General features: G+C 47.9%; 1 protein-coding gene and 1 long non-coding RNA gene across 3 annotated transcripts in view; one reads left to right on the top strand and one right to left on the bottom strand.

Moving 5' to 3' along the window:
* The window catches only part of LOC103674612, a 204,502-nt gene extending 203,331 nt beyond the window's left edge, over nt 1-1,171 (top strand). Inside the window, exon 13 of the long non-coding RNA XR_005838635.1 lies at nt 663-1,171. This is a non-coding gene — a long non-coding RNA (uncharacterized LOC103674612). The remainder of the gene's footprint in view (nt 1-662) is intronic.
* EPDR1 (ependymin related 1) lies at nt 1,130-27,157 on the bottom strand. Of its 2 annotated transcripts, XM_040644409.1 has the most exons (3): nt 26,832-27,151; nt 4,037-4,245; nt 1,130-2,700 (listed from the first exon to the last, which is right to left on the bottom strand). In XM_040644409.1, the coding sequence occupies exons 1-3, from the start codon at nt 27,134-27,136 to the stop codon at nt 2,504-2,506; spliced, it is 711 nt and encodes a 236-aa protein (XP_040500343.1). In that variant the 5' UTR covers nt 27,137-27,151; the 3' UTR covers nt 1,130-2,503. The 2 variants fall into 2 exon arrangements, with proteins under 2 accessions (XP_040500343.1, XP_040500344.1); XM_040644410.1 differs by lacking the exons at nt 1,130-2,700; nt 4,037-4,245 and adding an exon at nt 25,428-26,522 and having other exon boundaries at nt 26,832-27,157.

Genomic DNA, 27,157 nt, shown 5'->3' with positions numbered 1-27,157 from the left:
CTGCAGATGGGGGAGCCTTTGGGGGCTCCTCCTCATTCACGGGGACATGTCCCTGCCTGTTCACTCTTCTTTTTGACTATGATGTCCACTGGAGGGCTCTGACATAAGACTGGTGACTCAGGAAGGCCTCCTGCCACCCAGAGGTAAGCTGCGCCTCACTTCTCAGGCTCTTGTGGCTGTTGAGCAAGAGAGAGCAGCGTGAGCGCTGACCCTGGAAAGTGAGGGGGCCCGATCAGAAGGGCCGAGGGCACCACGCTGAGGAGCCTCCCCTTCGCTTTGCCACAGTGGGGACCCACATGAGCAGGGAGCCCACGGAGGTGAACTGAAGTCCCACCAGACGTAAAATCCTTCTGCGAGAGGGACTTCTTATTCCTGTCTGCGAAATGGCTTAACTGCTAAAACAGGCCAACAGAGAACTAAAAGGGCACCCACCTCGCATGTCCTGAATAAAGTAAAAGGGGTTCCTTTCCTTCTCCTGCGAGAGGGGATGTGCACTTGGGTGGGCAAGGGCCGAGAGCCAGAGCTGAGGGGACCTGCGGTTCAGGAAGGACAGGGCCATCCCGTGGGTGGCGAGATAGGAAGTGAGCAAACACTGTCACAAAGGCTTTATCCGGCTGGACTGCCTCGAAGGCAGCCGTGAAAGTCGCGTCTGTGCATTCCAGATGCCGGCCTTGCCTGGCCTTCCTTCTGCTCTGAGACTCCGAGAACCGGCATGGGCCCTGGAGATCACAGGGGCTCAGCGCCGGCTTGGGCCTGACTGAGCAGAGGATGCCCTCGAGGAGAGAAAACCAGGGCAAGACAGAGGCCGTGAAGATCTTGCAAAGGCCAGCAGGATGTTAAGAGCCTGGACCTGGATGGCGGCTGAGGGGATGGACAGGAGCTACTCTGACCAGACTCGGGACACTGACGGCCTGTGAGGACTGAAGGAGAGAAATGGGCCAAGAACGCCTCTGAGGCTTCGACTCAGGCAACTGGGCTTTGAGCGGAAGAGCAAGCCTTTGAGAGAGGGTAATGATCGTGGCTTAGATCACATGAAGCACTTTATTCATTGGAAAGGAGTTTTAACTCCGGAAAAACCAAGATAATCCATCTATATGACAAAAGTAAATATATCAAAGAACACTTGAAATGCAATTAAACATGTTTATTGAAATAAACTGTGAGTCATACAGATTGTTTTCCGCGTGATATACAGGTCATACATTTCTCCTAGTCATAGATGATAGCCAGATGAAACACAATAGTAGAAGAATCTAGAATAATAAATTTTATCACTAAGAGTCTCCCTAGAGATCAGCAAACCCAACCCTTGAACAGATGAGGCAACTCATGACCGGAGAGCCTGGCATTCTCCACTCTGCAAACGCTTGGGGCACTGAGCGCGTGCCAGGCACTTACTTGGCGCTGGGCATATAAAAGTAAACAGACCGTGGTACCCGTACTCAAGTTGCTCGTGGCCAGGCTCGTGGGCGACAGCGTCCAGGAAGCAGGAAATTAGCACACAGCCTAATAAGTATGGCGAGGACAGCATGCTCAGGCTACAGAGTGCCCCCAACCCGGGCCGGCCTGGGAGCAGCTCACAGAAGGTCAAGTGTGAGCAGACCTGGGAAGGACGAGCAGAAGTCACATAGACAAAGGGGTTGCGAAACTGCCCCAGGAGGGCTCGAGTGGGGGAAAGCACAGTGCATTTAGTGCATCAAAGGCGTTCAAGTACAGAGGAATTCCAGTCCTGGATTCTGAAGACAATGGTCTCCTGGCTCCCAGCACAATGCTATTTTTAGAATCTATCTGTATTTCTAGATCTCCTGACAAAGAGGTGAGGATTCGGCACACACAGCAATAGTCTTGCATAGAGAAGAGGACACATACGTGGCTCGTGCTTACCCAGGTAGAGACATTAAGATTCTTAGACCCTCTGGTTTAAAATGTCTCTTTGAGGAATAATTACTTTGTATTAGAGTCTTTCATTTCCTCACAAAATTTACACCAATCGGGGCATGCCATAAAGCTCTTAAGCCTGGGAGGGATCTTAAGGAATCACTTTGTCAGTGGCTAAGGGAGAGGTCCCCCCCGCCCCGGTGCAGGCAATATTGGGCCATGATCTGGTGAGAATGTAAAACTTTATCACAAAACGGACCAAAGCTGTTCTGCCTTTTATTATTATCACGTGGCAGCAATCCAGCCATTCTCGGTAAGGTCAGTGACAACCCTCCTCCCGGCCAAGGCAAGCTGCTCCCGCCGCCCCTCGCTCACGTCTGCCCCTGCGCCCAGATCCACCTGCAGGTGCGGAAAACACAGCTCCCAACACGGGCTGCACAAATGCTCTGCCCTTTTGTAAACACAGCTTGAGTCGTCAAAATCCTATATACAAAGAGCCCCAGATCAGTGTTTATCTTCCTACAGTCACGAGTTCTCTCCAGTGAAGGTTCTCGCTTCTCAAAAGCCTCAAATCCCTTTCGAGCTGGGGATGACGTCCGATGCCGCCGCTGGGGCGCTCACGGGCTTACCAGGAGCAGTCCTCGCTCATCCTCTCCGGCTGGGCCGTCTGGCAGGTACTGGGCGGGATGAACACCGAGGGGTCTTTAATGCCCAGCTGTATGTCGAAAAACCGCGTGGACAATATCACACTGTAATTTTTGGTGAAGGTTTCCTGGACAGGGTAACAATCCTTGACAGTATAAATGCCGATCCAGGTTTCATCTGTAAGAGGAAGGTAAGGTGTCTTTTTAACATAGAAGATAGGCAAAATGCCTCTATTTTTTCTCTTGCGGTAAAATATACATACAATTCACCCTTTTAACTGTTTTTAAGGACGTTCAGTGGCATTAAATATGTTCACATGAAATTATCGCCACCACCCATCTCCGGAAGTTTGTCATCTTCCCCAGTAGAAACTCCGTGCCCTCTAACACTCATTCCCCATCTCCCCTCCCCCCCAGCCCTTGGCAACCCCCATCCACTTTCTGTCTCTGTGAACGGGACTACTCTAGAGACCTCAGATAAGTGGATTCATATAGTATTTGTCCTTGAGTGACTGGCTTATTTCACTCAGCATCGTGTCCTCAAGGTTCATCCAATATTATCCGTGGCTGAATATCCCATTGTTTCTTTGACCACATTTGGGGTATTCATTTATCCGCCGATGGACACTTGGGCAGTTTCTACCACCTGGCTATTATGGTTAAGGCTGCTATGAACACGGGTGCACACATATCTTTTTGAGTCCTGGCTTTCAATCCTTTCGGGTATACACCCAGAAGTGGAATCACGAGGTCATATGATAATTCTATGCTAAGCTTGGCGGAGGCGGGGGGATCTGTTCTCACACTGTTTTGTACTATTTCCCACATACGCCATGAAGCCTGGGTTTTTGAAACCATTCTAGGGTAGGCGTACGGAAGCATCGCAGAGAAGAGCTTCATGTCTATATGCAAAAGCAGACACTCAGAATAACGGGGGTAGATCTGCTCTCCGTGACTTTAGGAAGTGATATGAGATTGTAAAGTAGACCTCAGACAGATGTCTTCCATGTCACAGATCTCAGGACCATTCGATGTCAGAGCCAAGGTGGCAGAAAGGTACAGGCGATGCTAGAAGGCTGAGGTGTTTCAAATATGATGCTTAGATTCTGGAGCTAAACAACCTGCAGGAGGGGCGCCTGGGTGGCACAGCGGTTAAGCGTCTGCCTTCTGTTCAGGGCGTGATCCTGGCGTTATGGGATCGAGCCCCACATCAGGCTCCTCCGCTGGGAGCCTGCTTCTTCCTCTCCCACTCCCCCTGCTTGTGTTCCCTCTCTCGCTGGCTGTCTATCTCTCTGTCAAATAAATAAATAAAATCTTTAAAAAAAAAAAAAAAAAACTGCAGGAGTACACCGGGTGGGGGCGGGGTGCAGGCGGGACTCAAAGCAGGTGCGGGGGACGTTAAACAATTTGCTTAAGCTTATCAATTGCCCTAACTACCCTTCCTTAATGGACTTAAACTTTCTCCCCATCACACTTCCCGAGATGCAGCGCTTGGCTACTTTATGAAGCCTTACACGATCTAGCTGACTTTCTGTCGGACCACTCTTGGACAGTGATCTGCTCCTGGGGCCCCCCGATGGAGTACTGGTCCTCAAACGTGGCATTCTGAGGAATGTCTAGAGGGTCCCAGGGCTCCGTCAGGGTGATCTTGGAGCACTGCTTGGTGGCTTGTTCAATCTGAAACATCACTCCATCCTTATAGAGCAAAATATATTCAAATAATCTGAAAGACACATATAAAGAGAATAGATCAGGACCTCATGTTACAATCACTGTGCCTTTTAAGTCAGCATACGGTCCAAACGCCTTCGACACAAATTACCCTTAGAATGGAACAAGTAGGAAAAAATAGAGGCAATCACTTACGTACTTATGAGCACTCGACACATTGACAACCTAAATACGAAATCATTACAATTCAGAGTCCAAAATTGAATATTGAATCATTGAGTAGCTATTATATGCCGGATCCTGTGCTTAGGCTACAAACAGGAGGAAGACAGGGCCTTGGGTTCACAGCTGGTTTGTGACCTTGTAGCCACAGGGACCCAGGGGGATTGGACCCTTGGCTTGGCTGAGTTCTCCCAGCAGCACCAAATCAGGACTTATTGGGGGCACTGAATGTAGCACAGCTAGAAGCTGCTGAGGTCAGACCACACACCTGCACCCCACTGTCTCCACTGTCAGTCACGACTAATGGGCTTCAGTAAGGCACAGCTGCGTGAGAAAGAGGGGCCCCCCATACCTGGAGGAAGCAGAGATGCAAACATTGAGGGGACCCCAGAGCGACTACTTTCCCACACAGTTTGTCCACGTGCTCTAGGCCTCGTCTCTCCTGCCCACGTGTACAGCCCATGTGTGGAGCGAGCCAGACAGACTCCCAGGCTGGGCGGGAAGTCTGCAGACACCCCCCCGAATCACCCTGCACACCGCGTTATCCCCAATCCTGTGTGGATCTTACAGCCAAGCAATCTTGGTGTTGGGGGAAGCCCTGTGTTTGATTGTCGACCCAAAACTCAGGCCACTGCTGCTGGTCCAGCATGGTGAGGATGTGCTCTGACCTCACACAGGGACATTCACGACACCCGAGGGCCAACGAGCTGAGAGGGGGGCTCTCCTGAGCAAACAACGTGAGACTCACCGTACCCCACAGCCTCCATCTGCCTCCAGGGCAAATGTTCGCCATCCCAAGGACAAGCTTACAAAGTATTTTCTTCAGAAAAACTATTATAAACCATCACTGTCTACATGGTCAAAATAGTACCACTATTAGGGTTGCGCTTCCGTTTTCTACGAGCCAGTATGGAAATGTAACCGTGGCCCCATTTTACGTGTTTAGATTTAACTATCCTGCTTCATTCCAGCAAACACTTGGCATGGCTTACGAGGGCCAAACACACGCCTTTTAGAAGTGGGAGTGACGGCAGAAAGCAAAGTGTTCATTTGCTATGATATCACTCCCACGAAAGTGGAGCCAATCTCTTATTAAAAATACACACGCAGGGTTCCCAACCTACTGGGAGCCCTTTGCAGGAGCTGGGGGGGGGGGCTGTCACTGTTGTCTCGTGCCCAGTGAAGTCCCTGGCACATCAGTCTGAGCATTCATGTAAGGAGTGCGGACACATTACTCTCAATGTTAGAGGACTGTCCATTCATAAATACAGGACTCGGGACACAAATCCTGTCCCACGAGCCTTTCGGGGACAGCAGGCCGCACAAAACACCTGCACCGTGTGCCCTCAGGGAGGCTCTCTTCTTTATTCTCACCATTGGCACCGTCCTCTCGTGCCTTCCCAAGCCCCAGACGTCTCGCCTAGACAGTCAGTCGTCGCTCCTGCAGAACCCCCAGTCGTGTGCTGCTTGCACTGTAGCGACCGTCCCCTGAGCTATGCTCCATGGGCAGCAGGGGGGCGGTGGTCCTTCCTGAGAACAGCCCTCAGCCCCCGAACAGCACACTGGCCGGCCGGCCACCGTCAGCAGAGCTTACTGGACCTGAGGAGGACAGCTGACCCAGGGCGAGACGATCGGACTCCCCCCGAAGAACCTGTGGGGTTGCCACCCGAGGCCTGCGAGGCAGTCTCCTTATGTGGCTGGACATGTCCCCTGTAAGCTCCGAGGCAGTGGGAGGCTGTTTCGGACATGCGAACCGAGCAGGAGTGAAGAAGGAAGCAGGAGACGCGGTGGCGAGCTGGGACTCCCAACGGCGGTGCATTTGCTGGATGCGTTTCTTCTCCGAGGCTCAGTGTCTGGAGATCCCCCTGCAGAGTTATGAGGTTTCCTTTGTTGTAATAAACTTTGCTTTTTTCCGCCTGGAACTTTTTGTGTGACTCATAACCAGGCCTCATTTCTAATACAGTGGAGGACTCCGCTGTTCCACCTAGAGCCCCGGAGGACAGCCGCCAGCACAGCTGTCCTGGGAGGGACACCACGTGGCCGTGGCCGTGGCCGTGCGCGGACCCCAGGGCCACGGCCTCCTGGTCAGCGCCCAGCTGGGGAGGGGAAGGGGCGGCCGGAGAGGAACGCCGCCAAGTTCACCGCTGTCCCGGGGCCGGCTCTGCCCATGCACAGAGGGAAAATTTAATTTCAAAATGAGAATGCTAGACTTGAAAGAATCATCACAAACTGCGAACACTTATCCATTCTGGGTGGTCCGAACACAGGTGTTTGTTACAGCGTTCTCAGTACTTTGCTGTTTTCAAAATATTTAATTTTCTCACAAGAGGCCATCATCTGATATCGAGGTTATGTTGACAGTGTCTTAAGCAAAACAGAAAATATTCATTTAATGGGAAACCAAATACGGCCGTATAACTGTTTGCTTTTTATCAAAGTCCCATACGGACATAGATGCTAGTACCGCTCCATACTGAGTTTTGGAAAAGAAGCTTTTGATGATGCTGTTGTGGCTTGGGTATGGATGTGAACACGATTCCCAGTTAAGAGGTAAGGTTCTCCATCGCAAAGAGGATACAGGCTCTGGTGCCTGATAGAGCCATTAGGTCAAAATGCAGAGATCAGCCAGGGTTGAAATGAATCATCCGCCTGGGATGCTGTGCGGGTAATAGCCCGTAGACCCGAAGGACTGGACTGACCGTCTTCAACCGAAACTCGATCCCGGGAAGCAAGATCAAAGCCTGGCTCCGAAGTGGAGGAAGCCTGGAGGACAGGAGTCACAAATCACACCCCCGGGGTGCAAGCAAGGTGAGGTGCTGGAAAGGGCCTGGAGGACAAGGCAGGCAGGTCAGGCCTGGGTCAACAACAGCCAGCAAACTCCTCCTCGCTGGCCAGACCCCAAGCAAAGCACAGCTCCCGGGAGGGCCCTGCCAGGCCTCTGCTGCGCGCAAGGTCAGGCCGGACAGGCCCGGCCAAGGGGTCAGCAGGCTGAGCTCTCCACACCAGCCTCAGTGCAGAAGAGGCGCCCAGTGCCCCATTCTGCCTCTCTCCTCGTGGGACCAAGGATGTCTGTTGCTTTTGACAAAATTCTCAGGCTTCACTGACCATTTCTGTTGTTCCCTGAAAATCCATTGTCCTAAAACTGACGTTCTAGCAGCCCATGTTTTCCAAAACACTGAAAACCTGTAGAAGTTTTATATCTTCTGTTTTTTGTAAAACTGATTCCTGTCTGAAGTAAAAAATAAAAATTAAAAAAAAATCCCAACAGTACAGAAATGGAAAATGAAGTAAAAAATGTCCAGGAACTCAAACTTATGGAAGTAACAACTCTGTGCCTGTGTCTAAACATATATGGATATTTTTATTTAAATTTCTTTAAATTGTGGCAAAAGACACATGACGTAAAATTTACCCTCTTCGCCACGTTTAAATGTGTAGTTCAATAGAGCGAACTACATCTGTATCCTTGTGCAACCGACCTCCAGAATTCTCTTCATTTTGCAAAACTGAAACTCTGTGTCCATTAAGCAGCTCCCCACTTCTCCCTCCTCCAGCTCCTGGCAACCACTGTTCTACTTCCGGTCCCTGTGAACTTGACTCTCTAGGTGCCCCATGGAAGTGGGATCATACAGTCGTTGTCCTTTTGCGACTTTGTCACTCGGCATCGTGTCCTCGACGTTCATCCATGCTGTAGCGTAGGGCAGAATCCCCCTCCTCCGTAAGGCTAATATTCCACTGAACGTAGAGACCACGTTTTGCTTATCCGTCCATCTGTGTGTAGACCCTGGCTTGTTTCCACCTTCTGGCTATTGTGAATAACCCTGCGACCCTGCTATGAGTATGCTGTGCAAATATCCTAGAGACTTTTTATTACATGTACTCGACACATTTTATAAAAATGAGTGAATACAGTGTTTGTTAACCTATGTTTTAAATTCGACCATTTGTCCTTGATATCCTTCCAGGTCAAAAAATACAGATTTATGGAATCCATTTTTCTTAATTTACTATGAAATATTTTTAAAAGGCAGAAGATAAAGGACAGGTGCAATGATTACCTGTGTATCTACCACGTAGATTCAATTATGGTGACATTTTGCTCTATTTGCTTTATCTATTTTCTAAATATTTGCTAAAAACAAAGACTTTCTGCCTCCCCACCACACTACCATTATCACACCTAAGACATTAAAATTCATTCCCCAATGCCAGCTAATACCTGGTCCATAGTCAGTTGTCCCCCAAAAGTATATTTTAAAGTTGTTGTTTTTTTTTAATCAGAATCCAGGGCACCTGGGCGGCTCAGTCGCTTAAGCATCTGCCTTTGGCTCAGGTCACAGTCCCAGGGTCCTGGGATGGAGCCCGGCATGGGGCTCCCTGCTCAGCGGGGAGTCTGCTTGTCCCTCTGCCCCTCCTCCTGCTCATGCTCTCTCTCTGTCTCTCTCTTAAATAAATACATAAAATCTTTAAAAAATAAAATAAAATCAGAGTCCAGCCATGTTTCAAGCATTATATTTGGTTGTTAGGTCTCTACTGTTGTAAAAATCTGGAACACTACTCCTACCTTTTTTATTTTTAACATGACCTTGACTCCGGTCTGCACATTCCCCATTCCAGATTTTTGTCAGTTTCTTCATTTAACTTGTTCCTCTAGCTCCTGTCATTCCTCCAAACTAGACCTGAATTCTAAAGGCTTGATGTAATTTGGTTAAAGATTTTTGGAAAGAAATTGATAAGGCTGTGTGTTTCATGAGGTGTGACAGCAGAAGACAGGTGATGTCCCATCCCTGCTACTAACTTCGATCACCAAGTTAGATGGTTACTCCAGATGTCTCCATCATGAAGGCGTTTCCTTTTACAGTTAGCAAGTAATTGGTCAGGAATACTTATGATGCTGGGAAGAGCCTATTAGCCAATAACTGTCACCTAATGGTTCTGGGTAAAACCATTTCCCGAATCAATTATTTCCCTGGAGATTGGGATACCAATGGTATAACAAATGACATCTATCTTTTTATCTATTTATCTATCAATCATCACCCTGGACTCAAGAATTTTTATATATTCAATGTATGACAATTAAAGTCATCGTTCCATTCGATGCTCAGATTGTCACAAGTTCTGTCAGTGGGAGCTCCTTCTAGCTGGTGTTTGTGGCCCTGACGTGGCCCCGTTAGTGTTTGAATGCCTATATGTATCACACACACCGTTTTGCTTCAGTCATCCCCTACTCATGAGTACTTAGATTATTTCCACAACTTGTTAATATTAACAAAGCTGAATATAAATTGGAGATAAACGCTTTGGCCTTTCTGTGTTTACAACCCTATGAAAAGTTTATAGACCAGAATTGTTGGATCGAAGGAAATTTCTATTTTATATTTTACAAGGTACTAATGTTTTCCAAAAGGAATTAGAATTTTTTTTTTTTTGAGAGGGGAGAGGGGGAGAGGGAGAGGGGCAGAGAGAGTCTCAGACTCCCTGCTGAGCACAGAGCCCGATGCAGGGCTTGATCCCATGACCCTGAGCTCATGACCCGAACAGAAACCAAAAGTCGGACCCTTAACCGACTGAGCCACCCAGGTGCCCCAGGAACACTAGAATTTTTACCTGGATGTAGCGCTTCATTCATTTCTTCCCATTAGAAAGGTCCTAAACATTTACCCAGTTATAGTGCGGCAGGGGGAGGCCTTTCCGTCTAGTTTTCCTACTGTAGGGTAAGATTTGTGGACGGCATGAACTGCACTGTGAAAAAGCTCAGGTCAAGAAATCGAGGTTCCCAGTCGACTACTGCTGGGCTCTGTGATCATAATTTTAATCTCCCTGTTTCTCATATGTAAAGAGAGGCCAGAATTTTGAAGCTCGAAGCATGACTATGAAGATGATTTGAGACAGCAGATATAAACCGTTATACAAATGCAAGGGATTGTAGCTCTGTAGGAAAGCCTGCGAACGGTTGCGTTTACGGTCACCCATTCATGTTTGACAAGGAAACGACTCATCTCATCTGCGCACTGAAGACTTGATCGGCCGTGTGATGACGAAGGGCTGGTTCATCCAGGCAGGACAGAGGATAAAGGAGAGAACGGTCCTGAGGGCCAAAGTGGACCCCTCCGGAGCAGACCCACAGGCATCTCACCCTTTCTCTCCTGCCTGCCTGTCAATACAGAGGCTGAGGAAGTATTCTCATCGACTCACTTCCTTTTTTTCCCTTGGAGCTGGGGGTATAGTTGGTTCTGGCCTTGGGGATGTAAAAGGAAGTCTGTTGGAAGAAGAGAGCCCCTGGAGATTTCTCTTCTCTAGAAAAAAATAGACCCCCTGTCCTGCTCTGTCCTTCATTTCCTGTCTTTGAACACAGGGAAATAATGCTTGGAGTGGGGACAGCCACTTTCAGGCCACGAGGCAACAAGTCAGCATGGCGTCCTGCAAGTGTGAGCCAACTTTCTCTGAGAATGGCAGAGAAGATGGATGGAGGAGAACCAGGGGCCGTGGTGATACCGTTGAGTCCGACCTAGGAACGCGCATCCCCGACAGTCTGAGGTGAACTACACACGTCCTTAGAGTTTCAGCATCTGTCAGTCAGATTTGCGGACACGTGCAGCTGAAAGCACCCTACAAACAGGAAATGCACTGCTTTATCGTTCTGATCTATCCGGTGCTTTCCAATGACTCTCTGAGAGCCTTTCGTTCCAGAACGAGCAGGGCCCAAGGATTTGGCTAAGCCCAGAACCCACGATATCAGAGCCCGGCTTGGGCGCTGATAAACCAGAAAGGCTACTGCCGGTGTAGCCGAGAGGCAACTGTTTTTCTGTCTAGAATCAGAGTAGCCGAGGGGAAAAAAAAGGAAGGAAAAAAAAAAAAGAACAGTCTGAGGCAGACGTTTCAGACTTGGAAATTCCACTGGCTGACACATTATTAGCTTTTTTTTTTCTTTCTTTTTTAACCAGAGGAGAATATGAGGCTGAGAGCATAACGAAGTCGTAAATAATGTGCCAGGCCTGGACTCTGGGTCCGCTCTCCTACCAGACTCGCTCTAATTCACTTACCCCATGCTCCTTCCCCTCCTTCCACCGGGGGGAAGGAGTGGTTCTTTCCATCCACCTGTAACTGCTTGGCCCCCCAAGATACCTTCAACTGCAGAGAAGGGAGTGGGCAAATATAATATTGTGGTTACAAAAAGGACTCTGGCTTTTAGGGAAGAAATTGGGCAAACTTGGATTTGTCTAATATGCCATATACCAGATCGGGGACGCACGCCAGCTCTCTGACTCTTAGCAGGAAGAACTCACCGGCAGCCACTTGCCATCCCGGCCTGTACCAAGATTGAGTTACACCCGCCGGTAATTATGAGACAGAAAACCAAAACCCTATTTCCAAACTGTTGTGTCAGACAGCAGCTCATCGTGCAGGCTGACAGCAACCACATATAACAAAAGGACAATGAAGTTACTTGAGAACACAGCCCTAGGCAAAGCGAAATCAAAGAACAATTATGTGTGCAGTTTAAGGAGCTGTAAGATGATGGGCTTCCACCACTTGGATTCGAGTTCAAAAGAGGAAAATGTTGCTCAAGAAACTGAAGAGATTTCTTTTTTTTCCAAGAATGTTTCAGGATGAATACTGGCAACGTGCAGCCATATACTCTTTCAGCAGATGGAAGGTAAAAGAAGTTCAAGTTCAAGCTGTCTTCTCACCATTGGAAGGAAAAGCATCATTAGTACCAGGGTACCCATGTTGCCATGGCTCACAGTGAGTTCTAGAACGACACATCAGGGGGGTGTTAAGGAGGTTGGGAGGGTACAAGGCTAGTCAGTTCCTCCAGTCAGTGCTACGCTTCTCAGGAGAAACATACCAGTCGTCACTGCGTGTAAACAGAAACACAGGGGCGCCTGGGTGGCTCAGTTGTTAAGCGTCTGCCTTCGGCTCAGGGCGTGACCCTGGAATCCTGGGATCGAGCCCCACGTCGGGCTCCCTGCTCAGCGGGAAGCCTGCTTCTCCCTCTCCCACTCCCCCTGCTTGTGTTCCCTCTCTCGCTGGCTGTCTCTATCTCTGTCAAATAAATAAATAAAATCTTTAAAAAATAAAAAACAAAATAAATAGAAACACAGACGCCCTTGCAGCTAACCGCTTATGAGTCTAAAATATAAATCTTATTTTTTACTTTCACTGGGATTTGGGATGATACTGAATTTAAGAAATAAAGACTAATGTGTGAACACAAGGATCGCTCTCTAATGAAAAACATGATTATCAAAGTCGAAAACACAGTGGAGGTGGCGCAGAATGCTCTCGCTGTGGGAAACAAAGAACAAACAAAAAACAGAAGCAGTGACTTAAAGGTACGATTCCAGAACTCTAGGTAAGACACACAAAGAGACCAAAAGGCTAATGGTAAGATAAGCGATGTGGGGCAATGTGGGGCAACAGGGGTAAGAGAACCAATCCGTGTAAGTAGAGATTGTACAAGGAACAAGGAGAGAAGAGAGTATCCAGCCTCCAGAAACAGCAGATGAAATTTCCCTAGAGCTGGACAGAACCTGGAGATGTTAATAACGCTCCAGGATAACAGAAACAACCTGCAAAAACGAGGACCGGAAAAAAATGTATTAAAACTAACGCAAACGTAGTTTGGTATCGGACTTCCCTTTTTGTGCCATAAGCACAAAACACTATTGTTATGACCCAATAAATTGTGTACACCCCAAAATTGGCTGTATGTAAAACGGCAGTAAGTGGATGTTCTCAGGCATTCGACATCTCTGGAAGTGGGGGCGCCTGGGGGGTTCAGCTGGGTAAGCACCTGCCTTGGGCTCAGATCGTGATTCCAGGGTCACCGGATCGAGTCCCGCATCAGGCTCCTTGCTCGGCGGGGAGTTTGCTTCCCCCCCACCCCGGCTGCTTCCCCTGCTTGTGGTCAAGCATGTGCTCGCTCACTCTCTCTCTCAAATAAATAAATAAAATCTTTATCAAAATCCCTGGAACTGTACCACCACAGCCATACCCTCTCTGAAGAAAATTAATTGAATACATTTTCAAGCTGACTGAGACCTGAATCAAAATGGAGGATTCAGGTAGATAAGCGTATCAGCATAAAAGATACTGCAGCGCATAATAATAAAAGGAGTAAAATCACTTATGGTTCTTTTGTGGCAAGGCTACTTAGAAGTTTGTGCAAACACTCCCACAATAGAAACTCCTCTGTGTTTAACAAGTAAAGCAGTTGACCTTACAGAGGCTTGACTCAGCACGGTGAAAGAAGGAACGAGAAATCACCCAAGCACTTTAAATTCCTTTCAACGTACTGAGTGGGACCTAAATACATACTTATCCTTTACAGAAGAAACTGTGTTCTGGTGACAGGAAAGTGGGTTCCCAAGCTTCGTCCCCTCACTCCTTAGGACAACTGAGACATCACGAGGGAGGCTCTCCGGGGGGTCCCAAGGGCAACCCTGACAGTAACTGGAGCTGGACGAGGGTGGGGGGTCGCTGTCCAAAATACAGTATGTGACAAAGGGGACAGGGAGAGGGCTCGATTCAGAGCGAGAGGAGACTCCCACATCCAGAGGAAATAGATAAACCACATCAGAACACAGAACATGACATGACACTTCAGTGGGTATTAAATCGGAAGTAGATTCTCTTCCCAGCGCCTCTGCTCCCCACTGTCCACTGCCCCGTTCCTTCTGGAAGGAGAGTTCCACGTTCTTGTGTTTTCTCTACATTTGCTGCCACTGCCTCCCCCATGACTACCAGGGCCCCTCTGCCAAGAGGTGTCCCTGGGATTCCTAAGGAGACACTGTTCCCTCTTGACCTCAGCCAACTCAGTAACTCCATAGGTGCCCCACCATCTTCCTCAGAGGCATGTCTGCCTTTCTCAACTTGACATCCTGGATCATCAGCTTCTTGATGACACGTTCTGAGAAGAAGGACTTACAATTCCAGAGAATATAAGATGTACCTCAGTAAGGGACTTGGTGAGTGGTGTGGGGGGAGTTGTTTTAGAAGCTTTGGAATCAATGCAGATGGTCCGGCTTACCATGGTCCTCCCCGCAAGTATGTTTGAGCAACCTCAGAAGGCCTTGCGTTCATCATGGCTGAACCTGGATGCCACACCAACTAGTCTGGTGGTTCATGGAGCCTCATACATTCCTTCTAAGTTAGAGCTCACCTGTAGCTGAAAATGCTATGTCAGACCGAGGAACTCATGTGGCTCTTGGCCCTGTGCCACCATCTTCCTATCTGACAACAACTCGCTTGGCAATTTCGGAGCTGCTCCAGGGCAGCAGGGTCTCCAGCGCTCTGATCTGAGGGTTTGTGTCCCTCCCCCAACCCTACCAAATTCATGTGTTGAAAACCTAATGTCGAAGGTGATGGCATTACCAGTGGGGTCTTTGGGAGGCGATTAGGTCAGGAGGGTGGGGCCTTCATGAATGGGATTCATGCCCCTATACAAGAGGCCCCAAAGAGCTAGCTGGCGCCTTCCACCATGTGAAGATACAACGAGAAGTCTATGAGCAGAAGAGGACCCTTACCCAACCATGCTGGCACCCTGATCTCAGACTTCCAGCGTCCAGAGCTGTGAACAATGAACTGTTGCTTATCAGCTACCCAGTCTCTGGTATTTGTTACGACAGACTAAACAGACTAAGACACTAGGGGAGCTTGGAGGGGTTACTTTGCTGCCTCTTCCAGGGCAGACTGATGGCTCTCACTCATTGGCACAACTCACACTCTGGAACTTTCCCAGTACATCTAACCTTAGCCACCACTGAAGCAGCCTTCCATGAAGGAGCATCACAGGCTTTTCGTCCAGGAGCAGCTGTCTTCTGCTCAGAGGCCATCTGTCCAAGAGCTTCTCCAATCTTTAGAGGATCTGAGGGTCATGGAGGCACCCTGCTGGGGGACTGAATCTTCACACAGCCTCTCTGTTCAAAGAGGCCCTGAGCCACCACCAAAAATACTTAGACTCCATATAGGCATGAGTGTGGGAAACACAAAAAATCACTTTCTGCCATGGGAACCATTGGTGCTTGGGAAACTTCCAATGCCCATATTGGGGAAATTCTCTAAAATCAGGACTGAGGAGCAAGAGAAACACTGAAGATAGTGTTTGACGAGGGAAGAGCAGGGGACTAGGTTATGGATGAAAGGAACCCGGGGGGTCCATTTCTGGAGGTCATGGTATGCTGTCTTAGGGGGTCACTACAAGCCTGCCTAAAAACTTTTCAAAATATGGGTAGGCAGTGCCATTTGATACCAGCAACTGTTCTTGACAAAGAAGATCCGTGATGTAGAATATAAATACTTAATAAACCCTAAAACCATTCCATAAATCCACTAGTTGATTGTTAAAAACGTAATCATGAGGAAAAAGACGATTGGGAAGAAAAAAGGATATCAGTAGATAAGGTGAAGTTGTTTCAGAGTTCAGCGAATATCATGTACAACTTATGATGATGATAAACATAATCTTGATGAAATGGAAGATTTCCTAGGAAAATATAAATAACCCAAACTAACGCAGAATGGAACAGAAAGTTAAGTAGATCAATAACCAGAGGGAAAAAATCCTCACGATGGCTTCGTGAGATCTTAGATCTTTGATCTTAAAAAGAGATCAAAGAGTTAGTTCTTCAAAAGGAGTTCGGTCCTAATGGTTTCAGGAATTAATTTTTTCCAACCTCAAGGCTGGCGAGCACAGAGACATATTGAAGGCTTGCCAATTCTCTGACAGTTTTACGGAGCTTCTTCTGCATTAAAATAGAGAAAGCAGAAAAATAAAAACTAAAGAACAAGCTAAATTGTGGCCATGGATTAAAAACAAATCGTAAATAAAATGTTAGTGAGTCAAATCAAGCAGACTATTAAAAGACTACTACAAAATGATAAATGAGTATTGTAGGAGTGCCAAGATGGTTTAATGTAAAGCGATCTATTAGTACAAATCACTAGGTTGATGAACGTTAATATCCATGCTGATTAGAAGAAGAAATTCTTTATAAAATAGGTCAGAAAAAACTTTTACTGAACTCGATGGCGTGTCTTTGTTAAACCAACAGCCCATAGGTGACTTACCTGGGGAGTATTAGAGAGAGTCACAACAGAGTGAGAATCACAGGGGGTGCGACATCACCGCAGGCATGTCATTTTGCCCTTCCGTTTCTTCTTTATCAGATTGCTAGTGACCAAAAACAATCAGACTCCATATAGGCGTGGGTGTGGGAAACACCAACAATCACACTCTTCCAGCTGAAATGTCTGCCGGTGGGAGCAACCTTCCCGAAGGGCAAAGTTGTCACAACCTCAAAAAGTGCAAATCCCTCTTCTATCAGTTTCTTATCTAGGAATGTGTCCAAAATACGTTAAAAAGTGGTACGCAGCTGGGACGCCTGGGTAGCTCAGTCGTTAAGCTCTGCCTTCGGCTCAGGGCGTGATCCCGGCGTTATGGGATCGAGCCCCACATCGGGCTCCTCCGCTATGAGCCTGCTTCTTCCTCTCCCACTCCCCCTGCCTGTGTTCCCTCTCTCACTGCCTCTCTCTCTGTCAAATAAGTAAATAAAATCTTTAGGGAAAAAAAGTGGTACGCATCTAATTGCCCACAAATACAAGGTGTAGTCGTCTGAACAAGTGGGAAATAGACGGGAAACAAACATGACTCCCCCACAATAAGGGACTGCTTAAAGAAGCAGGTCTCCATTTTAATTTTAAAATCATATCCACAGGAATAGGAAAAGAAACCCAGAAGCTCGGACAGCAGGGTTCTTAGTGCCGTACAGCGGGATGATGAGTCATCTTTACTCTCGTTACGTTGCTCTTCCGTGTCACTTAGATTTTCCTCCATGAACAGGTACAATGCTAGTAGTCCCAAAGCATGAAAATGATATTTATCCACGCAGCACACATTTACTGAGTCTCACGATGTACCAAGCACTTCTAGGTGCTGGAGGCTTGGTGATAAATCAAACCGATAACATTCTCTCACTCATGAAGGCGAGACAGACAATAAACGCCAGACACATTAACTGACCAGATGGTGTCCCCCAGGGATCATGTCCCGTGTCCGGAGGAAAACAGAACGAGATGTGATGGGGAGTGGCTGGTGGGGAGGGTCGCAGAAGGTCCCTCTGAGGAGAGGGTGAGCTGAGACCTGAGTGAGGAGAAGCCAGGAGTCCAAAGACTATCGAAGAGGACTAGTCAGTATGGATGAGCTTGCATGGTGTGTTGTTAAGTGAAAAAAAGTCTATTGTGAAATAGGAGGTGCTTGGGTCTGCATGCTGTGCGACTCAGAGTCACCTAGGACAGGGGCACCTGCGGCACAGAGGCTGAGCATCCGACTCTTGGTTTCAGCTCAGGTCATGATCGCAGGGTCATGGGATTGAGTCCCGTGTCAGGCTCCGTGCTCAGCGGAGAGTCTGCCTGTCCCTCTCCCTGCCCCTCTGCCTCTCCCCACCTCATTGTCTCTCTCTCTCTCTCTCAAATAAACAAATAAGTCTTTTAAAAAATCACTCAGGATATTCAGAAGACATTAGAATAGTCATATCAGTTGAGCAGTTATGGATAATTTTTACTTTCTTTCTCTTTGCAGACCCCTATTTTGAGTATCCTTCTACAATAACTAGGTCACCATTATTACTCATTCTCTCATTCAGTTATCCCCAAAAATCTAATTCTGTGGTGTTGGAGGTAACAGCAACAACCAGATAAAATTCCTGACCGTGGAGTCTTGCTTTGGGCAAGGGGAGACAGAGGAGATGAGGGGACGGGTTTAAAAAGCATGAATAGTATGTCAGATAGTGGTAAGTGTCTTGAACACAAAAGCAGTGAGGTGCTGTGTAGGAGAATGTTGGCAGGAGAGAGAGTCTGATTTGGGAGGGGGCCATGCAGCTTTTTAGGGAGAAGGCTTTCTATGCACAGGAAACAGCCACCCAAGTGCCAACAGGGGGGAAGCCTGCTGAGCCAGGGGCTGGAGGGGGCTGGCAACGAGCAGCTGCTGCCCGCTCAGAAACAAGACATGGGGGGCAGGGAGCGGATCCCTGAGGGCGTCCGGGCCCTTGTAAGGACATTCACTCTGACAGAACGGCATTGGAGGGTTTTGAGTGGATGAGTGACATGATACGATATTTCTAGAAGAATCATTCAAGGGGCTACGTTGAGAACAGACCCAAGGGGGCAGGGATGGAAGGAGGACCCGTTAGGAGGTCAGTGCAAAAAGCCCAGGCAAGAATGATGAGGGTTTGGGCCTTCACAATGACAGTGAACACGTGGTCAGATTCTGGGTCTGTATCAAAATGAGAGTGGACAGGATTCGCTTCTGGACTCCTAGTGGCAAGTAGGAGAAGAACTCAAGGATGACTCTATGATTGATCCTGAACAACCAGAGCTGCTATGAGCTGAACCTAAGAAACCTGCAAGAAGAACGTTTGTTTTTTCTGTTTGTTTGTTTGTTTGCAGGGGAGGCGTTAGTGTTGGGTATGCCAAAGCCATGACTGAGCTGAGGGCACCAAGAGAGGGGTGTAGACAGAACAGTAAAGGCATGGCAAGCCTGAGCCCTGGGACATGTGACCACTGATGGTCCACAAGAAGAGGAGGAAGAGCAAAGGCAACTGAGAAGCAAAGGAAATGAGGTGGAAAAAGAGACACTGGAAGAATGTGGTCCGTGAAGATACCAAGATGGCGGCAATGAGCGCAGTACAATGAGGAGTGATAAAGGCTCATTTGGTTAACAATGAGAGGAGCAGGCCCAGTAGAGTTGTGATGCTCAAGGTCTGATTGGAGAGGGTTCAAGAGAGCAGAGAGGTTAGAGACTGGACTTAGCATAAGATTGGCTTTAAATAGAAGGGAAGAATGGGGTTTCAGCTGGTGGGATCAGGAGAGGAATTTTTTCTTTAAAGATGGGTAAAATAAAAGAAATTATGAAGGGGAAAATAGAAGATTTTTACTGGAATTGGGGAAATATAACACTATCACATTTATTCCAGGAAAAACAAACCACTAATTGGTGGAATATTTTCAGATCTTTGGGCACTCTGCCCCTGACCGCCATCTTCGAGGGCAGAATCAGGAAGAAACAGCTCAAGGTTGACAGAGAGAAGTAAAGATGTTTTCAGAGCAGTTTGGCAACCACCTCTGGCTTCTAGTTATAAGTTAGTCTTACACCCCACCAGTCCTATTACTCCGTGGGGCTTGTCTTCCTTGGCACTAAGGCTGCTCACTGCCTGCTTCTCCTCGGCATCCCAGCATCAACCCTCTGAAATCCAGGGTCAACAGACCCACTGAATTAAGACTCAAAGCAAACTTTACGGGCTTCCAAGAAAATCTCTTTCTTGAAGAAAAACTCAATTTTGCAAATCAGCATGGTTCATTTTCGAAGGATCAAAAGGCCACAAGCAGTCAGACTTCCTGAGCTAATAAGAAAAGAAAATGCTGGCTCCCGCCATCAGAGATCAAGGGGAGGGAGGAAAGGCAAAAAGAGACAGTCTCCTGAAATTCTGAAAGTTGTGATTTCTTAAAACGGAAGCCCAATCCACGCAAAACGGGGTTGTGATTAAATAAATTTGTGGAGGGGCGCCTGCGTGGCTCAGTGGGTTAAGCGTCTGCCTTTGGCTCAGGTCATGAACTCAGGGTCCTGCGATCGAGCCTCGCATCAGGCTCCCCTCCCTCTGCCCTTCTCCCTGCTTGTGATCTGACTCACGCGCGTGTGCGCTATTTCTGTCTTTCTCTCAAATAAATAAATAAAATCATTAAAAATAAATAAGTAAATCGATTGATTGAACACTTCATACTAATTTACCTCCCCCAGCCACATAGACGGATTCTGAGGATTTACAAAGACAAAGTCAGAGAAAGTCAAAAGAAGACAAACAAACAAAATAATAATAATAATAATAATAATAATAATAATAACCTGATCTTCCCTTTCCTCTCGCTCAACAGTGTCATCTAAAATCACTAGGTAGGGCCAGGCAAGGTAGGCATCTGTATGGTCTAGCCTAGGGTGCAGAGCCCAAGTGGGGTGAGGGGACCATGTAGGGAGGGCACATCACAGCAATGCACAATTGCTACCTACTGCAACCAATAATGGCAGCCAGTTTTCTCTGAGAAGAGACCTCCAAAAATGAACTATGTGCGGGTGGAATGGAATTGGAGGTTCTGGTATAAATATATATATGTATTAGAACTGGAAGCTTAGCAATGTATGTACATGTAAATTTGTGTGTATATGTATGTGTAAGTGACTGTGTGTGTGTGTGTGTGTGTGTGTGTGTGTGTGTGTTCAAACCTCTATCATACCCTTGCTTCGTCCACGGAGAGGGTCTAGGAGCCATATCACCTAATAGCTATGAGCACAACTAGAGAAGAGGTCTCGGCTTCTCCAGTAGAAGTAACCAGAGCTCCGGGTTCAGAAGGGGCTTATTCCAAGACTCTAGCAGAGAGAGTACAGATGATTTTGGAACACTTAATTGTGGCAAAAAGCAAAGAAGTGCTCAAAGAATAAGAGATACATGTTTAAAGAGCGTAAAAGCCAACTTAAAGAGGTTCCCGCTGGCCAGATCTGGGACAACGTGAACATCAAAACAAACAGTGAGAACAAATGCAATACAGTGAGAATCCTTGAGTCCAAGCTGATAGAAATAAATGAATAAATTGAGTGTCATGAAAATGGGATGTGTACATGGTTTTAAAATCTCTCTCTACAGGGGCGCCTGGGTGGCTCATTCAGCTGGGCAACTGCCTTCGGCTCCGGTCATGAACTTGGGGTCCTGGGATCCAGCCCTACGTCGGGCTCCCTGCTCAGTGGGGAGTCTGCTTCTCCCTCCCCCTCTGCTGTGCCCCCTGCTTGTACGTTCTATCACACTCTCTCCCACTCTCTGTCAAATAAATAAATAAAATCTTTTAAAAATAATAAAAAATAAAATATCTCCCTACAGGGGCGCCAGGGTGGCTCAGTCAGTTGAGCATCTGACTCTTGATTTTGGCTCAGGTCATGATCTTAGGGTCCTGGGGTTGAGCCCCGGGTCAGGCTCCCCACTAGGCGTGGAGCCTCCTTAAGATTCTCTCTCTCTTCCTCTGCCCCTCCCCACCCACTCTCTTCCTCTCTAAGGAAAAAAAAAAAAACTTCCTACAAAATACTTATTCATTACAAAGCTAAAAAGTGTCACTTCACACTGAAGAAACCTTGCGACCGTTAGTTAATCAAGTAATTCCAGGGAACATCACAATGCGGTAAGAACAGAGGACTGCCTCCGTGGTGTTCCTACCACAGGGAAATAACTAGAATCTCATCGTAAGGAGACATTAAACAAACCCAGATCAAAGCACATTCTACCAAATCACTGCTTCGTAATCTTCCAAAGTTTCAAAATGCAAGGAAGACTGAGGAACTGTTCCAGCCAGAAAAACACGGAAAAGACAGGACACTTAAATGCAATGCTCGAATGTAAACTGGGGCCTTTGGCTATAAAGAACATAAATGAACAACTGGCAGAACTTGAATGAGCCCCGAATTTCCAATGGTAGAAATTAATCCGCATTAATTGTCAATGTCCCGGTTTTTAAGGCCGTGTCGCAGCCGTGCAGGAGAATAGCTCTGTTTGCAGGAAATGCACGCTGACGTCTCTGGGGTGGTGGGGATATCAAGTTGGCAACTCACTCTGCAATGATTCGGGGGGGAAATGGCTATGTCCTTACTTTCTGTAAGAGTGAGATAGTTTCAAAATAAAAGAAAACTCTACATTTGGAGGGGAAAACACTCTTATCCTGCTGCTCAAATGCAATGATCGTTGAAGTTACCTAGCATGATAACAGCCGTTGGGATTAATCTTTGACAGCAGATACAGGAAGACTCGTAAGCAATGCTATTCATGCCCTGGAATGTTCGGGGGTGGGGTGGCACACAGAGCAGAGCCTTCTGAGTCTGCAGTCAGAGCACTTAAGGGTGGCCCCTCATTTCTCTGCCCAGGAACACAAGTTTAGGTGAAAAAGAGAAGGAAGAAAAAGCATTTTGATTTTATCTACACAAAGGGACACGCTGAGAAAAAAAGGTCGAATCCATGTTAAGTTCATCACCTCGCAGTAGGAATGGGAATCAGCCCGATATAATAAAAGCGCAATGAGTGCATCCATGGTATCATTTCATCTCTAAGGGAAAAGGCCTAAACACTCTTTAGGAAAAACATTGTAGATCATTAAAATTAAATTCAAAGATGAAAAACTGATGTCCTGAGAAGTTAGGATCTTGCTGTGGTGAAGCCAGGACTGGAAGCCATGTCTGACATCCCGTGACTCCCTCCCTGGATGTCTGTGCTCTCTCTGCTACGCTAGGTGGCTTTCTCCAAAAATACAGAAGAGAAATGATATTCTGTTCTCCAAGAAATAGAATGCCCAGGGAAAACTGAAACAGACATGAACTGGTCAGAATTTGAATGAGAATCCACTTGCCACGCCACTTAAGACCTATTTTTTCTTTTCATCTTTTACCACCTCCCCCCAAGATCCCCAAACATGTAGGATTGGGAGTTGATTAGTCTTCTAAGGTATTATCCCTAACGTCCCCACACATATTCTCTTAATGCCTCTCTGTTCACTCCACGTCAGTAGTGCCATTAATTCCAACCCCCGAGCCACCATTTTGTAAGTGGGAGCAGTAAGTTACTGGTGGCCTCACAAAATTCATTCAGTATTGCTTCTCCCACAAAGTTCAACATGTTCGTGGGAATATGAAAATAATCTTCTTGCTTTTCCTCAGTCTTCCAAATGTAATACTTGTGAGTTTAGTCAAGGAGTCAGGAAAGACACTTGGAACCAGAAAACAAAATAGTATCAATTACTAATAGTCCCCATTTTCTGCTAAGGCTGTCTTATCTGAAGCTTGTAAAGTTGTTTAATCTTTTCCATCATCTCAGGGAAAAGAGAGCCTGGAAAGTCCTAGTCATTCCACAGTAACTATCAGTGGGATTTTCCATAACAATCTGGATGCAAAATAAAAATCTTAAGAAGTTGATCCAATTCTGAAACTTACTTCTCAACTTACTAATAAATATGAAGAGACAACCCATCCATATTTTCTTCAAATAACATCTGGTTTCTTGGCCAGACTGCTAATACCTGAAAAAGTTTCTGAGTTTGTTCCAGCAAATCTACATTTAAAGAGCTTAAAAATGCATTTATGCACTAAACATTCTTCTCTACCTCTGACTGAGGGCCAGAGATGGGACTGTGAGACAGCATCTTGCCAAGAAACTGGGAAGAAGGGGAATAAAACTGCCTTCTCAAATCTGAGCTGTGAAATCAACACTTGATAGGTCAGGACAAAGAAATGAGAAATCACCAACCACATGGGGCCGAAAAACTTCTAGGCCAGCAGGATTTGGCTGTGACCCCGCTAAAGACACAATGCACACATATAAAGACTATATGAACCGATCGCAGAATCATCGATGAAGAAGGGTGGCTAAGACAGCTTGAAGGGTACTCACCAAGCCTTCCTGCAGAGTGGAGGGAGTCTGGACCCGCAGGGTTGGGGTAGCATAGAACCAGTGACAAGGCATCTTTCCGGTGAAAAATGGACCCATCACTGAATCTCAGCCCCATTCCCTGGGCTGGCCTGTCTTACTCATGATGGAAAGCTCAACATTGAGCATCCAGCCTGGCCTAGAGCAGGCAATCATTAGATTCAGTGACTTTGCTCCAACTCTTTGCTCACAACCTCCTGATTATAATTTGGCTCCCACATAGTTCTGCCTACAGGGAGAGAATGACCTAGTCTTGCGGATCTGAGAATCCTGGCCGCCATGCCAGCCACAGCACTCACTGAAGTATACATTTTAGCTGTTAAGCCTGCTTCCCCCGAGTCAGCTCCCAAAGGAAGGGCCCCTGAGTGCCCTGCCCGGTCTAGTTTCTGAGCCTACAGGCTGGCAGCGGGTCTCAGGGCCACGGTAAACTCACCAGGATGGTGATGATGGTGGTGGCCATGGGGACAACTGTAGCCATGTTCTAAGCACATTCAAGGTGTCAGACCCTGCACTGTGTGCTTTACATACTTGAACTCATTTAATCCCCGCCACAATCCAACCCATTAGACACTATTACCATTCTCATTTTGTAAATGGGGAAACTGAGGCTCAGAAAGCTTCAGCAATTTACCCAAAGACCCACACTAGGATTCTGCACTCAGACTCAGATTTGTCTGACTCTAACATTTCATCTCTTACATTGTGAAAATACGAGCTCTGGGGGGATGGACCCTTACCCTTCTCCTGACCACACTCCTCTGCTTCAGCAGTGGGCTCTACACCATTCCAGTCCGTCTGCAACACGACTGTTCATCAATACACCACTACCGGACCAGCCTTCCCGTCAGTGCACAGAAAGGTTAGCAGTTTATCCTCAATCGCACGTGCACAAAGCCAACCCTGTCTCCGTGAATCACGTCACTATCTATTCCACGCCATCAGAAGCCAAAAATGGGGGCCTCTCCTCGACTCTTCCCTCCCCTCACCTCCACCATCAATAAACCCCTTTAATACTTCCCAAACCAGTACGCTTCTCACCACGACCTCGACACAAGTCTCCCAGGTCAGGTGTTTGCTTCCACTCTTGCTCTCCTTTATTCTCCACCATACATCCAGTGATTATTCCATAATCCAAGCATGACCTTCCACTGTTGGACAATCCTTCAGCGGATCCCAACCTCTCCACGTCCTCTGTGCTTCTGTCCTAACAGAGACTGGTCTGCAGTTCTCGCAATACATCCAGCCCGGTATGCTCCAGGCCATCCTGGAATAGACCCACATCCCCCCAGAGCAGTCTTCCCTCCTCCGGTCACTGGTGCAAGGCTTTGGGACTCGCTCATGCTCCAGCCGCCTCCAGGAAGCTTGGGTTAGCTGCCCATCTGAAGTGTTCTTGTCACACACAGCATACCCTCATCTCACTGGGTGGGAATTCTCCTTCATGTGACTCCACCCACAGACTGTGACCTGTGGCTCAGGTGACCTGTATAAACAGGCTCAGGACCCGCTCTGTTTACACAAAGTGCTTGCCATGAAAAAAATGCATGATGAACGCATGACAGTGTGGTTAAGAGCACATGGGTCAGAAGCCACCCAGCTTCCTCCAGTCCCAGATGTGAGGTCTGGAAAAAAATGTTGACTCTCCCTGGATCTCAGATTCTCTGTCTATAAAATAGAGATCATAAAACCTCCACTGTCACGCCGTTGTGAGATTTTCACATAATATGTGGACATTCCTCAGCACTATGCCCAGTATACAATAAGTGCTCAAACATTGGTTGTCGTTGACTGTTACTCTGACCTTTGAGACAGAGCCACGGTGTTCTTTAGAGGCCTCAGAGATCCTCCCGGCCCCCATGATGACTTGGCTGCTCCAGCTCTCCTCAGCACACATTGTACCCTTCCAAATGCATTAGCTTCCATTCTCGAATATACTGCTTTGAAAGGTTCTGTCCCTTCAGTACTTTCTTCTAGATGCCTAACACTTCAACAAATGCTTCTAGGTGAAATGACATCAAAATCTGCCCCTGATCTGACTGCTCACCAGACCCTTAAACCACGAACATCAGACGCACCTCCTAATCACAGAAACGCCCCTCAGAGAGGCCAGCATAACCCGGAGAGGAGCACACATAGGAATTTCCACAGGAAAGCTGTGGAGTGGACAGGGGGTGACTCCAAAATAGAAATCAGGTCTCAGAAAGACGACATCCTCTCTCACAGCAGATGTGGAAAGGTGAATTATGAGACAAGTGGGTTTAAGAAAATGGCATAGCTCCTCTATGGAATATTGTGCAGCTATTAAAAATAGGTCGGGGACCAACCAATTAAATGGCGATGAAGAACGCATAAGAAATGGTGTGTGTGTGTATATATATATATTAAAAAACGATGTTTTTTGATCACATATGTCACACTTGCTTTAAAAAAATTTAAGGAAGTAGACAGAAATTTCAATAGTTGTAACAGGGTGATGAGTTTGTGGGCGATATTTTCCTTGATTCCCCACACCTTTTGCAGTGTCGTCCTATTCCTTTAAAAAATGCAACAAGAATTCTTAATGTATATGCATTCGGCGTGCCTCCCTCGCAGAGGACTCCTGGAAGAGACCAGATGGTGTAGATGAGACGCCCAGAGCCGCGGGCCTGACTCAGCAGCGTGCGCCCCGGGGCGAACGTGGGCACCGGGCCGCTGGGATGCGATCCCGCCCCTGCCCGGGTCCTTCTCCACCGGCCACCGCCCCGCTGAGTATCTCGGAGCACGGTGAGCCGAGCCCTCCCGCCAGCCCCCGACCGGGCCGCCCCCGGCCACCCTCCCTGCGACTTTTCTCCTCGGCAAGAGGGAGGCGCCGCCCCCGCCACCTCGGCCCCTCCGGGCCGCCCCGACGCCCACCCCGCGGCCCGCGTACCTCTTGCAGGGGATCAGCGCCTTCCGCTCGTCCAGCACCCGCACGCGCTGGTTGAGCCCGTCGTAGGAGAGCAGGGCGCGGCTGTTGCGCCCGCTGCTCTGCCGGTACAGAACCTGGCGGCCCTCCCACTGCTGCGGCGCCTGGCACGGGCGCGGGGTCCCCGGGACGCCCCCGGCCCCGGCCCCCGCCCCCGGCGCCGCCGCCCCCAGGCCGCAGAGGCCGCCCAGCGCCCAGAAGCAGAGGCCGCCCAGCAGCCAGGCGCGCAGGGCCTCGCGGGCCACGCCGAGCGGAGCGCGCCCTGCCATCGCCGACCGCAGCGCCCTCCG

The sequence above is a fragment of the Ursus maritimus genome, unplaced genomic scaffold (assembly GCF_017311325.1).
Source record: "Ursus maritimus isolate PB19 unplaced genomic scaffold, ASM1731132v1 scaffold_3, whole genome shotgun sequence".
Classification (NCBI taxonomy): Eukaryota; Metazoa; Chordata; class Mammalia; order Carnivora; family Ursidae; genus Ursus; species Ursus maritimus.
Note: the sequence above shows the minus strand (reverse complement) of the source record. Positions and strands in the feature narration are given on the sequence as shown.

What these genes read in the sequence shown, in the direction of transcription:
- EPDR1 (XM_040644409.1), bottom strand. Translation starts at nt 27,136, where the DNA reads ATGGCAGGGCGCGCTCCGCTCGGCGTGGCCCGCGAGGCCCTGCGCGCC. An exon ending in GCGCTGATCCCCTGCAAGAG is followed by an intron (nt 4,246 to 26,831) that starts GTACGCGGGCCG and finishes TGTGTCTTTCAG; the next exon opens with ATTATTTGAATATATTTTGC. An exon ending in CAGAAAGTCAGCTAGATCGT is followed by an intron (nt 2,701 to 4,036) that starts GTAAGGCTTCAT and finishes TTCCTCTTACAG; the next exon opens with ATGAAACCTGGATCGGCATT.